The sequence below is a fragment of the Oncorhynchus kisutch genome, unplaced genomic scaffold, assembly GCF_002021735.2.
Source record: "Oncorhynchus kisutch isolate 150728-3 unplaced genomic scaffold, Okis_V2 scaffold3147, whole genome shotgun sequence".
Lineage (NCBI taxonomy): Eukaryota > Metazoa > Chordata > Actinopteri > Salmoniformes > Salmonidae > Oncorhynchus > Oncorhynchus kisutch.
The window spans coordinates 170,282-186,596 of NW_022265092.1; the positions used below are offsets into that span (position 1 = coordinate 170,282).

Here is a 16,315-nt window from a genome sequence, read left to right on the forward strand (position 1 = left end):
CTGTGGTGTATTGTGGATCTATTATAGACTGTGTGGTGTATTGTGTTCATAGTGGATCTATTATAGACTGTGTGGTGTATTGTGTGCATAGTGGATATGTTATACTATGAGGTGTATTGTGTTCATAGTGGATATGTTATGTGTTTTTTATTTTACCTTTATTTAACCAGGCAAGTCAGTTAAGAACACATTCTTATTATCAATGACGGCCTAGGAACAGTGGGTTAACTGCCTGTTTAGGGGCAGAACGACAGATTTGTACCTTGTCAGCTCAGGGGTTTGAACTTGCAACCTTCCGGTTACAAGTCCAATGCTTTAACCACTAGGCTACCCTGCCGTATTGTAGCTATTTGCAGGCAGAATGTTTCAGTGGTTCTAGTCTGGTACTGAAACTCTCCTCCTGGACTCTCAGCTTCTCTGTGAATTCAGCCTGTAACAACACAAGAGGAAAGGCATTGATAATAGTTTGGATAATTACTCATTATTTACCACATGAAGAGTGTTTCAACGTTGTCATCCAAAAGACCATTGTATATCCCTGGCTCCGTGTATTCCCCCCTGGCTCCGTGTATTCCCCCCTGGCTCCGTGTATTCCCCCCTGGCTCCGTGTATTCCCCCCTGGCTCCGTGTATTCCCCCCTGGCTCCGTGTATTCCCCCCTGGCTCCGTTTATCCCCCCTGGCTCCGTGTATTTATCCCTGAGCGTGCCGGTCAGCGTGTCGGTCAGTCAGTCAGTCAGTAACATAGTCAGTCAGTCAGTCAGTCTACAACATAGTCAGTCAACAACATAGTCAGTCAGTCAGTCAGTCAGTCAACAACATAGTCAGTCAGTCAGTCAGTCAGTCAACAACATAGTCAGTCAGTCAGTCAGTCAACAACATAGTCAGTCAGTCAGTCAGTCAACAACATAGTCAGTCAGTCAGTCAGTCAACAACATAGTCAGTCAGTCAGTCAGTCAACAACATAGTCAGTCAGTCAGTCAGTCAACAACATAGTCAGTCAGTCAGTCAGTCAACAACATAGTCAGTCAGTCAGTCAGTCAACAACATAGTCAGTCAGTCAGTCAGTCAGTCAGTCAGTCAACAACATAGTCAGTCAGTCAGTCAGTCAGTCAGTCAACAACATAGTCAGTCAGTCAGTCAGTCAGTCAGTCAACAACATAGTCAGTCAGTCAGTCAGTCAGTCAGTCAGTCAACAACATAGTCAGTCAGTCAGTCAGTCAGTCAGTCAGTCAGTCAGTCAACAACATAGTCAGTCAGTCAGTCAGTCAGTCAGTCAACAACATAGTCAGTCAGTCAGTCAACAACATAGTCAGTCAGTCAGTCAGTCAGTCAACAACATAGTCAGTCAGTCAGTCAGTCAGTCAGTCAGTCAGTCAGTCAACAACATAGTCAGTCAGTCAGTCAGTCAGTCAACAACATAGTCAGTCAGTCAGTCAGTCAGTCAGTCAGTCAACAACATAGTCAGTCAGTCAGTCAGTCAGTCAACAACATAGTCAGTCAACAACATAGTCAGTCAGTCAGTCAACAACATAGTCAGTCAGTCAGTCAGTCAGTCAACAACATAGTCAGTCAGTCAGTCAGTCAGTCAGTCAACAACATAGTCAGTCAGTCAGTCAGTCAGTCAGTCAACAACATAGTCAGTCAGTCAGTCAGTCAGTCAGTCAACAACATAGTCAGTCAGTCAGTCAGTCAGTCAGTCAACAACATAGTCAGTCAGTCAGTCAACAACATAGTCAGTCAGTCAGTCAGTCAGTCAGTCAACAACATAGTCAGTCAGTCAGTCAGTCAGTCAGTCAACAACATAGTCAGTCAGTCAGTCAGTCAGTCAGTCAACAACATAGTCAGTCAGTCAGTCAGTCAGTCAACAACATAGTCAGTCAGTCAGTCAACAACATAGTCAGTCAGTCAGTCAACAACATAGTCAGTCAGTCAGTCAGTCAGTCAGTCAACAACATAGTCAGTCAGTCAGTCAGTCAGTCAACAACATAGTCAGTCAGTCAGTCAGTCAGTCAACAACATAGTCAGTCAGTCAGTCAACAACATAGTCAGTCAGTCAGTCAGTCAACAACATAGTCAGTCAGTCAGTCAGTCAACAACATAGTCAGTCAGTCAGTCAGTCAGTCATCAACAACATAGTCAGTCAGTCAGTCAGTCAGTCAGTCAACAACATAGTCAGTCAGTCAGTCAGTCAGTCAGTCAACAACATAGTCAGTCAGTCAGTCAGTCAGTCAGTCAGTCAACAACATAGTCAGTCAGTCAGTCAGTCAGTCAGTCAACAACATAGTCAGTCAGTCAGTCAGTCAGTCAGTCAACAACATAGTCAGTCAGTCAGTCAGTCAGTCAGTCAACAACATAGTCAGTCAGTCAGTCAGTCAGTCAGTCAACAACATAGTCAGTCAGTCAGTCAGTCAGTCAGTCAACAACATAGTCAGTCAGTCAGTCAGTCAGTCAGTCAACAACATAGTCAGTCAGTCAGTCAGTCAGTCAGTCAACAACATAGTCAGTCAGTCAGTCAGTCAGTCAGTCAACAACATAGTCAGTCAGTCAGTCAGTCAGTCAGTCAACAACATAGTCAGTCAGTCAGTCAGTCAGTCAGTCAACAACATAGTCAGTCAGTCAGTCAGTCAGTCAACAACATAGTCAGTCAGTCAGTCAGTCAACAACATAGTCAGTCAGTCAGTCAACAACATAGTCAGTCAGTCAGTCAGTCAGTCAACAACATAGTCAGTCAGTCAGTCAGTCAGTCAACAACATAGTCAGTCAGTCAGTCAACAACATAGTCAGTCAGTCAGTCAACAACATAGTCAGTCAGTCAGTCAACAACATAGTCAGTCAGTCAGTCAGTCAACAACATAGTCAGTCAGTCAGTCAGTCAACAACATAGTCAGTCAGTCAGTCAGTCAACAACATAGTCAGTCAGTCAGTCAGTCAGTCAACAACATAGTCAGTCAGTCAGTCAGTCAACAACATAGTCAGTCAGTCAGTCAGTCAACAACATAGTCAGTCAGTCAGTCAGTCAACAACATAGTCAGTCAGTCAGTCAGTCAGTCAACAACATAGTCAGTCAGTCAGTCAGTCAGTCAACAACATAGTCAGTCAGTCAGTCAGTCAGTCAACAACATAGTCAGTCAGTCAGTCAGTCAGTCAACAACATAGTCAGTCAGTCAGTCAGTCAGTCAACAACATAGTCAGTCAGTCAGTCAGTCAGTCAACAACATAGTCAGTCAGTCAGTCAGTCAGTCAACAACATAGTCAGTCAGTCAGTCAGTCAGTCAACAACATAGTCAGTCAGTCAGTCAGTCAGTCAACAACATAGTCAGTCAGTCAGTCAGTCAACAACATAGTCAGTCAGTCAGTCAGTCAACAACATAGTCAGTCAGTCAGTCAGTCAACAACATAGTCAGTCAGTCAGTCAGTCAACAACATAGTCAGTCAGTCAGTCAGTCAGTCAACAACATAGTCAGTCAGTCAGTCAGTCAGTCAACAACATAGTCAGTCAGTCAGTCAACAACATAGTCAGTCAGTCAGTCAGTCAGTCAACAACATAGTCAGTCAGTCAGTCAGTCAGTCAACAACATAGTCAGTCAGTCAGTCAGTCAGTCAGTCAACAACATAGTCAGTCAGTCAGTCAGTCAGTCAGTCAACAACATAGTCAGTCAGTCAGTCAGTCAGTCAGTCAACAACATAGTCAGTCAGTCAGTCAACAACATAGTCAGTCAGTCAGTCAACAACATAGTCAGTCAGTCAGTCAACAACATAGTCAGTCAGTCAGTCAACAACATAGTCAGTCAGTCAGTCAACAACATAGTCAGTCAGTCAGTCAACAACATAGTCAGTCAGTCAGTCAACAACATAGTCAGTCTACAACATAGTCAGTCAGTCAACAACAGTCAGTCTACAACAGTCAGTCAGTCAACATAGTCAGTCAGTCAGTCAACAACATAGTCAGTCAGTCTACAACATAGTCAGTCTACAACATAGTCAGTCAGTCTACAACATAGTCAGTCAGTCAACAACATAGTCAGTCAGTCAACAACATAGTCAGTCAGTCAACAACATAGTCAGTCAGTCAGTCTACAACAGTCAGTCAGTCAACAACATAGTCAGTCAGTCAGTCTACAACAGTCAGTCTACAACAGTCAGTCAGTCTACAACATAGTCAGTCAGTCAGTCTACAACATAGTCAGTCAGTCAGTCTACAACATAGTCAGTCAGTCAGTCTACAACATAGTCAGTCAGTCAGTCTACAACATAGTCAGTCAGTCAGTCTACAACATAGTCAGTCAGTCAGTCTACAACATAGTCAGTCAGTCAGTCTACAACATAGTCAGTCAGTCAGTCTACAACATAGTCAGTCAGTCAGTCTACAACATAGTCAGTCAGTCTACAACATAGTCAGTCAGTAAGTCAGTCAGTATGTAACACAGTCAGTCAGTCAGTATACAACATAGACAGTCAGTCAGTATGACAGTCAGTATGTCAGTCAGTCAGTATACAACATAGACAGTCAGTCAGTATGTCAGTCAGTCAGTATACAACATACAGTCAGTCAGTATGTCAGTCAGTATACAACATAGACAGTCAGCCAGTATGCCAGCATGTCAGCCAGTATGCCAGTATGTCAGTCAGTCAGTATACAACATAGACAGTCAGCCAGTATGCCAGTATGTCAGTCAGTCAGTATACAACATAGACAGTCAGCCAGTATGCCAGCATGTCAGCCAGTATGCCAGTATGTCAGTCAGTCAGTAGGTCAGCCAGTATGCCAGTATGTCAGTCAGTATGTCAGTCAGTCAGTCAGTATGTCAGCCAGTATGCCAGTGCGTGGGTCGGTCACAATGATCAAATTCAACTGTACGAAACCCCAGAATACATGAAGGTTGTTTATTTCAATACAAACTACACAACAACAGCTTTAAAGGATTCAGATTCATCATGAAATCCTACCTGTAGGGTTCCCAGCATCTCTTTGGTCATGTCTCCCAGCACGTCTTTGACATCCTGAACGTTGTATCCTTCCAACCCTGTAGCCTTGTTCTCATTCTCCTGCTCCAGAGCCGTTTCACCTGGTACCTCTCCATCCTCCTCCTGGCTGGTCCTCTGGGTCAACAGAACACCACCTATCAGATAGGCTGGTCCTCTGGGTCAACAGAACACCACCTATCAGACAGGCTGGTCCTCTGGGTCAACAGAACACCACCTATCAGACAGGCTGGTCCTCTGGGTCAACAGAACACCACCTATCAGACAGGCTGGTCCTCTGGGTCAACAGAACACCACCTATCAGACAGGCTGGTCCTCTGGGTCAACAGAACACCACCTATCAGACAGGCTGGTCCTCTGGGTCAACAGAACACCACCTATCAGACAGGCTGGTCCTCTGGGTCAACAGAACACCACCTATCAGACAGGCTGGTCCTCTGGGTCAACAGAACACCACCTATCAGACAGGCTGGTCCTCTGGGTCAACAGAACACCACCTATCAGACAGGCTGGTCCTCTGGGTCAACAGAACACCACCTATCAGACAGGCTGGTCCTCTGGGTCAACAGAACACCACCTATCAGACAGGCTGGTCCTCTGGGTCAACAGAACACCACCTATCAGACAGGCTGGTCCTCTGGGTCAACAGAACACCACCTATCAGACAGGCTGGTCCTCTGGGTCAACAGAACACCACCTATCAGACAGGCTGGTCCTCTGTCCCTGGGTCAGTATCAGACATTCTGTTGCTACATGTTCAAATCAACCGTTATGGTATGTACTAGTAGTAGTGGTAACACATTGATCAGTCATAAAGTCAAGCTTCAGTTCTCAGTGAAGAGGTCTTCAACAGTGTGACAGCACCCACCTGTGGTCTTATGGGAAATAGCAGAATCACTGACTTGGAATAGGAGTGACACTAACTCAGAAATAATACACAATAATACAATATGTACTATTTATTAATCTACTTGTCTTTTAAATCCAGATAGTACATGAAAATATAAAGACATCAGCTGTGAACAGTAACCTAAGCAGAGCCCATGGTAAAGTCAATTGTACCACTTCCTGCTGTTCAACAGGAGTAATGAGGTAGTCATCAGTAGTCCTACAGTACAGTATCTCTTCCTGCTGTTCAACAGGAGTCATGTAATGAGGTAGTCATCAGTAGTCCTACAGTACAGTACCTCTTCCTGCTGTTCAACAGGAGTCATGTAATGAGGTAGTCGTCAGTAGTCCTATAGTACAATACCTCTTCCTGCTGTTCAACAGGAGTCATGTAATGAGGTAGTCATCAGTAGTTGTACAGTACCTCTTCCTGCTGTTCAACAGGAGTCATGTAATGGAGGTTGTCATCAGTAGTCCTACAGTACAGTACCTCTTCCTGCTGTTCAACAGGAGTCATGTAATGGAGGTTGTCATCAGTAGTCCTACAGTACAGTACAGTACCTCTTCCTGCTGTTCAACAGGAGTCATGTAATGGAGGTTGTCATCAGTAGTCCTACAGTACAGTACCTCTTCCTGCTGTTCAACAGGAGTCATGAGGTAGTCATCAGTAGTCCTACAGTACAGTACCTCTTCCTGCTGTTCAACAGGAGTCATGTAATGGAGGTAGTCATCCGTATTCATGCCTTCTTCCAACGGGGCTACAAAGTCTGCTGAGCTGATCACCTCTATGGTCCTCTGGAATACAGTAAGTCAGGAAACAGAGGTTGTAGTCTCACCCATGATCTTACAGTAGAATATGTTGGATGTTTGCCTATTAAGAAAAGGATCATATTAACTGGTAACAGACCTTGTTAAGGTATCAATGGGAAATCAAACACTCATTCATTATAGCTCCAAACTGTCAGGGATGAATCACTATACTACAGCTCAATCTGGAAATGATGAGTAGTTTATTATGTCACATCCTGGAACGTTGCAGCTCCTAGAAAAGAGCACTGGTTGAACAAATCAATTTAATGGGCTCTGATGTTATTATAGGCACTACATGCTGTGATAATGAGATCTAATGTTATTATAGACTCCATAAATGCTGTGATAATGAGATCTGATGTTATTATAGACTCCATACATGCTGTGATAATGAGATCTGATGTTATTATAGACTCCATACATGCTGTGATAATGAGATCTAATGTTATTATAGACTCCATACATGCTGTGATAATGAGATCTAATGTTATTATAGACTCCATACATGCTGTGATAATGAGATCTAATGTTATTATAGACTCCATACATGCTGTGATAATGAGATCTAATGTTATTATAGACTCCATACATGCTGTGATAATGAGATCTAATGTTATTATAGACTCCATACATGCTGTGATAATGAGATCTAGATCTAGACAGAGAGGACAGACAAATTATCTCCTGATGGTGAGTTAGACAGAGGACAGATAAATGGTTAGGGACAATGATAGGAAAGGACTCTCTTTATGGTCACTGCCCTTCCAAGTTACTCACTAGCTTCTTTAAGGAAACCTCAACATACATACGGACACAATGACGCAGGCAGTCTCACCTTCTTCCCAAGGAGCAGCTCCTCTCTAGGTTGGCTGAAGAGAAACTCATAGAGTTGGTAGTTCTGAAAGAGACTATAGTAAAACAGGTGAACCAAGATAAGTAACCAACAGACCAGAACTTCAACATCCCCTATGAGGGTCACTGCTCTGAATGGATTATCACCAGGTAAGTAAGGACAGTGTTCATGTGATATTAATCATGTAGGCCTTACTAAAAAAGGCTAATAGAGAAGAGTCTTGCTACCTGCACTTCAGGTAGTCAGTGATGGACATGGCCTGCTCAGCATCAAACAGTGAGTCAACCTCTGGAGAAGGAGACTGGCGCGTTCCTGATATCATCTTGGCAAACTCATTCAGGTTATCAACAAACGGCATCTGCTTCTCTGGGACATTGAGGACAGATATGAATACAGATATTAGCCACAGCCAGTCCATATTGACGTTAGCCATAAGAATCTGACTGGACGTTCATTACTTCTCTCTCTGAGGCAGGAACGGTGCCATGCCAATATCGGGACAGCAAGGAGCGTGAGATGTGTCTCGGAAAACATACCTTAATCCAAGGATGGGAGATGGCGCTGTATTCCTAATTATCCCAACTGACAAATCGAGAAGAAATACTGCTAGTTTTTAATGAAACTGCCATTTGTCAGCATGCTAGGCTAGCTAATGCTAAAGCAACCCATTAGATTCGACAACACTTTAGTTAGATACTCACCACAACGCATTGCATTTTAATGGAATTCAATGGGCATTGTATAGCATTAGCTAGACTAGCATGCTGACGAAATGGCAGTTTCATTAAAAAAACTAGCAGTATTTCAATCTTCTCAATTTTTCAGTTGGGATAATTAGGAATACAGCGCCATCTCCCATTCATGGATTGAGGAACGTTGTCCGAGCCATATCCCGCGCCGGCTCAGTGGTTTCCACATTCTGGCAGAGCACCACTCAGCTAGAGAGAGAAGTATTACACGTCTGGTTGGATTCTTATGGCTACATTGATGAATTCCACAACAAACACAGTCCCTAATGAAGGTCTTGATGATTAGGTGGTGAACACACAGTCCCTAATGAAGGTCTTGATGATTAGGTGGTGAACACACAGTCCCTAATGAAGGTCTTGATGATTAGGTGGTGAACACACAGCCCCTAATGAAGGTCTTGATGATTTGGTGGTGAACACACAGTCCCTAATGAAGGTCTTGATGATTAGGTGGTGAACACACAGCCCCTAATGAAGGTCTTGATGATTAGGTGGTGAACACAGAGTCCCTAATGAAGGTCTTGATGATTAGGTGAACACAGTCCCTAATAAAGGGCTAAATGAGTAGAATTGCCTGAAATTAGTTATAAATTGCTCAGTCTTCTCTCCATGACTCTGTTCCATGGCAAAATGAGTAGAATTGCAGGAAACTTGCTTTCAAACGGCAACATTATCTCAAATTGTGAAGTTTGAGGAAATTAACTCTATTTTCTTCGCTTTGCTATCATGAGGGGGGCAACTTAAATTCTCGCAGGGTGGGGTGGGACCCCAACTAAATTTGACTTAGGGCCCACAAAAAGGCTGTCTGCATGTGTGGGTATAGATGTGGATATGCAGGCCTGCGAGCCACTGTGGCCGGTCATGATGAGTTCAGATTTTGTGGCCCACACCCCAATTTTGTGGCCCACACCCCAAGTTTCTCCATCCCTGGTTGGGGCACACTCGTGGTAACAAATCAAAATTATAGGTTGCAGCCTCCCGGGTGGCGCAGTGGTTAAGGGCGCTGTACTCCAGCACCAGCTGTGCCACCAGAGACCCTGGGTTCGCGCCCAGGCTCTGTCGTAACCGGCCACGACCGGGAGGTCCGTGGGGCGACGCACAATTGGCCTAGCGTCGTCCGGGTTAGGGAGGGCTTGGCCGGTAGGGATATCCTTGTCTCATCGCGCACCAGCGACTCCTGTGGCGGGCCGGGCGCAGTGGTTGCCAGGTGCACGGTGTTTCCTCCGACACATTGGTGCGGCTGGCTTCTGGGTTGGATGCGCGCTGTGTTAAGAAGCAGTGCGGCTTGGTTTGGATTGTGTATCAGAGGACGCATGACTTTCAACCTTTGTCTCTCCCGAGCCCGTACGGGAGTTGTAGCGATGACACAAGATACTGCTAATTGGATACCACGAAATTGGGGTTGAAAAATGGGGTAAAATTCTAAAAATAATAGGTTGCACAGTAAATTACTCATCTCATACTTTATTCTATACTATTCTACTGTATCTCATTCACTTAATAATGTTTACATATCTTGCATTTCTCATCTCATATGTACATACTGTATTCTATCTTAGTCCGTTCCGCTCTGACATCACTTGTCCTTTACTTAGATTTGTGTGTATTGGGTTTATGTTGTGTAATTTATGGTGTGTAATTTGTTAGATATTACGTGTTAGATAACATCTGTTAATTTTATTTATTTTTATTTTACCTTTATTTAAATAGGCAAGTCAGTTAAGAACAAATTCTTATTTTCAATGACGGCCTCGGAACAGTGGGTTAAGTGACTTGTTCAGGGGCAGAATGACAAATTTGTACCTTGTCAGCTCGGGGATTCGATCTGTGACAGGTTCGATCTGTGACCGATAAAATTTGATTTGATACTGTCTGTTACCTAGAAATCCTATGACTTACCACTGATATTGTCCAGTAACAATTGCAGTAGAGCCATGATGAATGAGATCTGTTGACAGGTGTAGTTCATCTCCCTGGTCCACCAGAAGCCAGAGACAAAGTAGTCCAACAGGGAAGCCTCCTTCAGACACGTCTGGTAGTTCTTCAAACCAAGTATTTCTTCAAACTGGCTGTTGTAAAACAAAAGGTTGGCATACATGAAACACTTCCAAATAAACTGGCCAGTAGGCCCATATATCCTCGTTACTTACAATTGCACTTGTTCCACTGTCAAATCCAACAGCGTGTTGATTTGTTCATGGGAAATAAGTTTCCATTGAGGGTTGGCTTTTTCAGCATCATTTTCCTGTATTAATTGGATTCAGAACACAAGTTGAGTTTGGTTAGCAGGCCAAACTAGGTTAGCTCTAGCTATGATAACAGTTTGTCAAATAATAACCAGACAAATTATGTAGTAAATATTTCAAATAATATTAAATATTAATAGGGTTTTAACATATCTTCCTACTTTGGACGCAACGTCATTTCTATCGTTTGCTTTTTTATCCGCTGACTTGTTGCTTTGTTTCGCTTTTGCAGACATGTTTTAGTCACCGGCGTTACCACGGCAACATGTCCAAGGTGGACGGGCGGTGAGCTTCCGCTCCGGGTGATGAGCTTCTGGGCAGTCTGGTCTATCGAGATGGATAAAGCTGATTCTAGAATCGCAGTGTTGTCAACTTAGCGACTTTGTCGCTATATTTAGCTAGTATTCAGACCCCTCTAGCGACAAATAAAAATAAATTAAAAAACGAACCGCCAATAGCTACTTTCCATACTGAGGAGTTGGCAACACTGTTAGATCTGTCTAGTCAACCTGTAACCAGTGCTGTCCGGAGCGCCGTACTGGTACTTCTAATTTTGGCCGAATAGCATACCGTCTCCTCTATAAAACAAAGTCAATGAAAGTACAGTATCAAGACAGGCAGAAGCTGCTTCTCCAATAGAAAACCAGGCGTTGACACAGTGTCTGGCTGAACTCATGGGTAGAGGCATGTCTTCGGGTTAACGGTTGTCTCGCACCGAACTGCGCAAGCCGTCAACTCAAAGGCATTTGTTTTTGATGAAAATGAAAACGTGTAATTTCTCTCTTTCACTTGGAGTAATAACATGTCCAGCTACTTAAGACACTAGCTTAAATCTATGTTGTGCTTTTAGATTGAGAAAAATTATCAAACAAGAATGAAGGCGGGATCTGCAATGAAGAGTGGACATTCATTTCCTGATTCAGCTTCGTACAAATGTATTTTAGGGTTGCTTTCCAAACACTTAAACGACACCCCCTGTCCGCTCAGCCCTTAAATTAAGTGGACGCTTCTGATAACGTTTCATGACGTCTGACGAGTATACACTTGCAGGGCGAAGGAGGCAGGAATGATTTTTAAATGGACCGTCCTTTCCCGGAAAGGTGTCACTCGTTCGTTCCGCGACGATTGTGTTTTCAGCCACCGGTAGTTTATGGGTGCTTTACATACGCTACAGTCAATTATGATTGCATGTCTACTTATATTAACTATATCATTATTAATATACGCCTACTGTATGAGAACTAGCAAATTAACTAACTAACGTTAGCCTGCCTAGTTGGAACTTCTGAAGAAAGAAATGTTTTTATTTCTACAATTTCCAAAAGCTAACCAAACAAAAACATCATGACTTTTATGAGACGTGTTCGTGCATTACAGACAATGCAATCGCCATCACACTGACCCATCAAATCTAATTTAAGTCACATGCGCCGAATACAACCTTACAGTGAAATGCTTACTTACGAGCCTCTAACCAACAATGTAGTTTAAAAGTATTATTTGGGGTGGGGTTTTTTCTCTGACTTGCACTGTCAACTGTGAAACCTTATATAGACAGGTGTGTGCCTTTCCAAATCATGACCAATCAATTTAATTTACCAGTTGGACTCCAATCAAGTTGTAGAAACATCTCAAGGGTGATCAATGGAAACAGGATGCACCTGAGCTCAATTTTGAGTCTCGTAGTCAAAGGTCTGAATACTAATGTAAATAAGGTATTTATGTGTTAATTTTTTATAAATTTGTTTTCGATTTGTCATCATGGGGTATAGTGTAGATTGATGAGAAAAAAAAATAATTGTATCAATTTTAGAATAAGGCTGTAACGTAACAAAATGTAGAAACGGGTCTGAATACTTTCCGAATGCACCGTATAATAATACTTCCTACATGCAACTCCCTTAAACATGTAACACTTACTTTTACTCAACTAATTGCTTTGCAATGTCGCGCTTGCATTTTGCCACCAGCAGCACCCATTGGGTATTCGTTGTGCAGAGGCTGTTTGAACGTTAAATGACGAGACAGAGGCATTGATGCGAGTAACCAGTCTTGTTCAGTACATGACAACACATCCGGGTATCTCAAGCACCCCGGTAAAACACAAGAGTTGCAGTGATGAACATTTACCAACAGAAGGCATCACTGTGCCATCTTACACCCATAACATCTTCCATTTAATAAAATAGGACAGGAGGAGTCAATTCACTAACAAAACAAACCTAGTAACAATTTCCAACATGAACAGTTTATTAAAAAAAAAAAAAATTCAGGTAACAACAACACATTTTGATATTCTCTTCACTTTTATCTCTGTCAACAATCCCTGATGGGAAACCTACAGATTAAGTATTTTTGGTGGCTGGCCCAGACGCCCGCAGCGTGAAAAGACAGGGGGCTTGTCTGCAAGGACTGCGGGTTCCCGCACAGGCGTGTCACCTGAATGTCTAAGGGGAGAATTGATGGGCGAGGGAGCGGCCGACCTGTGATCCGCTGGCTCTTCGCCCAGTGCCTCAGGCCCCATGTGACTTGCTGGGGTTCTGTCTTTTGTCATGCGACCCCTTTGGCCATCAGGGTTCTGAATAGGTGCTGGCTCAGCAATCCGAAGGTCAACCCTGTTACGACGGTACATTGATCCATTCACTTCGACCAAGTAGGAGCGTGGTGCAACTTTCTGTACACAGGATCCGAGTCTCCAGAGGCCTGTCCGGTCCCCTGGTAGTGGCTTCATTCGCACTGTTTCACCCACCCTGAGCTCAGGTAAGTCTTTTGCTGATTTGTCGTAGATGAACTTGGAGACCTGTCTTCTGTGACGTAGCTTCACCAGCACGTCTGTCACCACACATGGCTCCAGGAGAGTGCTGGCTACTGGCAGAGCTGCTTTTACGCACCGTGCCATGAGGCGCTGTGCTGGGCTGCTGTCCATGCCTTCTGTCGGGGTATTGCGCCACTGCAGGATTGCTTTCCAGGCATCTTTGCCCTCTCGCAGATCCTTTTTGCAGAGGTTCTTTGCGATTTTTACTGCGGACTCCGCCTTCCCATTAGCTTTTGGGTGTAGTGACATGCTCGAATTCCCATTCTGCAGCAAATTTTCGGATCTCAACTCCGGAGAATTGGGGTCCATTGTCTGAAATTACCCTATCTGGCTGGCAATAGCGGGCAAACTGAGCCTTGTAGCGTTTGATCGTTGTCTCTGCTGAGAGGTCGGGGAGGAGGTCGATCTCCCAAAAGTCTGAGTAATGATCGACTATCAGCAGAAAGTCTTTGCCACTGTGCTGGAAGAGGTCTAAACTTACTATCTGCCAGGGGCGCATCGGTAGCTCGTGGGACATCATCGTCTCTCTCTGTTGCTCAATGGCATATTCATTGCAGACTGTGCATTTACTGACATAGTCTTTGATTTCACTCTGCATTCCTGGCCAATATAGTGTGTCACATGCTTGTCTGTAACAGGCCTCACCTCCTATGTGACTTGAGTGCACGCGTGCCAACATCTCAGGGCGCAGAGATCGGGGAATAACGACTCTCTGACTCTTGAATATTACTCCGTTTTGAACACTGAGCTCCTCTTTGACTGGCCAATATTCTCTGACGGCTAAAGCAGTTTCTTCCCTGCAGTCGGGCCAGCCCATCAGAATCACAGACCTCAATGCCTGGAGTTGCCCGTCCCTGTCTGTGTGCTGTCTGATTTGTATAAGGCGCTGGTCCGTAACATTATGGTAGTCAGCCTGGTTGATGTGTTCAACATCCACTTGCTCTGTTTGTAAGCTGCACACTGCATGTTGTTCATGCATGGAGCGTGTGTGAGTGCCTGATGCAGTAGCCCTGCTGAGCGTGTCACTCACATACATCTCTGGCCCTGGCTTATACACCACCTTGAGGTTGTAGTTTTGTAGGGCCAGTAGCATGCTCTGCAGTCGTTTTGGGGCATTCAGGAGAGGCTTGCTGAATATAGCAATAAGGGGCTTGTGATCTGTCTCTGCGGTAATATTGTCACGCCCGTACAGGTAGTGGTGGAAGTGTTGGCATGCAAACACAATGCTCAGGCACTCCTTCTCTATCTGGGCATAGTTCTGCTCTGTTGGGGTGAGTGCCCTAGAGGCGACTGCCACAGGCTGGCCCTCCTGCATGAGGCAACAGCCAAGTCCATACTGGCTTGAGTCACTCTGAATCGTGACAGGTTTTGACACGTTGCAGTATCGCAGTACGGGTGTCTGGGTGACCAGTTGTTTTATTTCCCTCACCGCTGCATCATGTTTTGGGACCCAAAGCCAGATGGTGTCCTTGTCCATGAGCCTCCTCAGTGGCTCACACACTTCAGAGAGCCGCGGTAGGAATTTGGCCAGGTAGGTGACGAATCCGACGAAGCGCTGCACTCCCTTCACGTCAGATGGGTGGGGCATTTCCAAGACAGCCTTGACTTTTTCAGGATCCGCCTTCAATCCGGTGGAGGACAAGATGTGCCCATGAAAGTGGACCTCAGGCACTTTAAACTGAAGCTTTTTTATGCTTAGCCTTAGCTTGACCTGTCTGCATCTGACCATCAGGGCCAGCAGCTTGGCGTCATGGTCACATTCTGCCTCCTCATCACTGTCCCCACAGCCCACTACGAGGATGTCATCTGCTATGGGTTCCACGCCACTGAGTCCCATCAACAGCTCATGCTGTTTCCGCTGATACACCTCTGGAGCCACAGAGACACCAAACGGAAGCTTTAACCACCTCTTCCTGCCCCAGGGTGTCCAAAAGGTGGTCATGTAGCTGCTGTGCTCGTCGAGCTTGCACTGCAGGAAGGCATCTCTGGCATCCACGAGCGTGAAGACTCTGGCCTTTGGGAGCTTGTAAAGAACATCCTCCAACGTGGGCATAATGTAATGTGAACGTCACAGAGCCCGGTTGAGGTGTTTAGGATCAATGCATATCCGTAGCTTGTCTGGTTTCTTGACGATAACCATATTGCTTATCCAGTCCGTAGGCTCGGTGACGGATATGATGTCGCCATCTGCTTCGTATTTGTCAAGCTGAGCCTTCGTAGCTGCTTTCATGGCCACTGGTACATTGCGGGGTGCACACTGGACAGGCTGGATTGCTGCGTCCAACTCAAAGTGGACTTCCCCAGGAACTGACTCGACCGGTGCATTGAAGACATCATGGTACTTGCTTAGGAGTGTCTCCTTGCTCAGGGGCCCAGCCTTAACTTTGTCTATAATGTTAAGATCAGCTGGGATGGTGAAGTTAATAAGTCCAAAGCGCTCGCATGTAGAACCTGACAGTAATGGCTGTTGACTAGCCTCAACTATTTCAAACTCAAGGGTGTATTTCTGGCCACGTAAAACACACTCTGTCACAAACAGGCCTAAAGAGGTCATGAACTGGCCTGAATACAGTTTCAGCTTGGTGCTACTCTGTGTGAGTTTGTCTCTGGGCGCGAGCCTCATTTTGTCTTTAAGGCTCATAACGTTGCATGTGGCCCCTGAATCTAGCTGGCATTGCTGTGGTTTATTATTAAGTAGCAGAGTGACAAACCACTTTAGTCCTTTTGCCCTCACTGCCCCTATGCACTCGCTAGCATATACATCCTCTGTGCTGTCGTTCCCTTCATCTGTGTTTGTTTCCATGGAGTGCACTTTACCCTCCTTTCTCTTGCTTTTCATGCAGGCCCTTGCGAAGTGATTAGCTGTACCACAGGATTTGCATATTTTTCCATAGGCTGGGCAGTGTTCTTTTCCTTGTCCATGAGAAATGCCACAATATCGGCATGTATTGGGGTTGTCTACTGCAGAGT

At 44.8% G+C, this 16,315-nt stretch overlaps 1 protein-coding gene across 1 annotated transcript; it reads right to left on the reverse strand.

Annotated features, from left to right (window-relative positions):
• Positions 1–238: 238 nt before the first annotated feature.
• Positions 239–11,666, reverse strand: LOC109881044 (ciliary-associated calcium-binding coiled-coil protein 1). Its single transcript, XM_031820215.1, has 8 exons — positions 10,692–11,666; positions 10,435–10,529; positions 10,184–10,353; positions 7,763–7,901; positions 7,518–7,590; positions 6,560–6,667; positions 4,949–5,101; positions 239–430 (listed from the first exon to the last, which is right to left on the reverse strand). Exons 1-8 carry the CDS (start codon positions 10,764–10,766, stop codon positions 347–349), a joined length of 897 nt encoding a protein of 298 aa, XP_031676075.1. The 5' UTR covers positions 10,767–11,666; the 3' UTR covers positions 239–346.
• Positions 11,667–16,315: the final 4,649 nt, after the last annotated feature.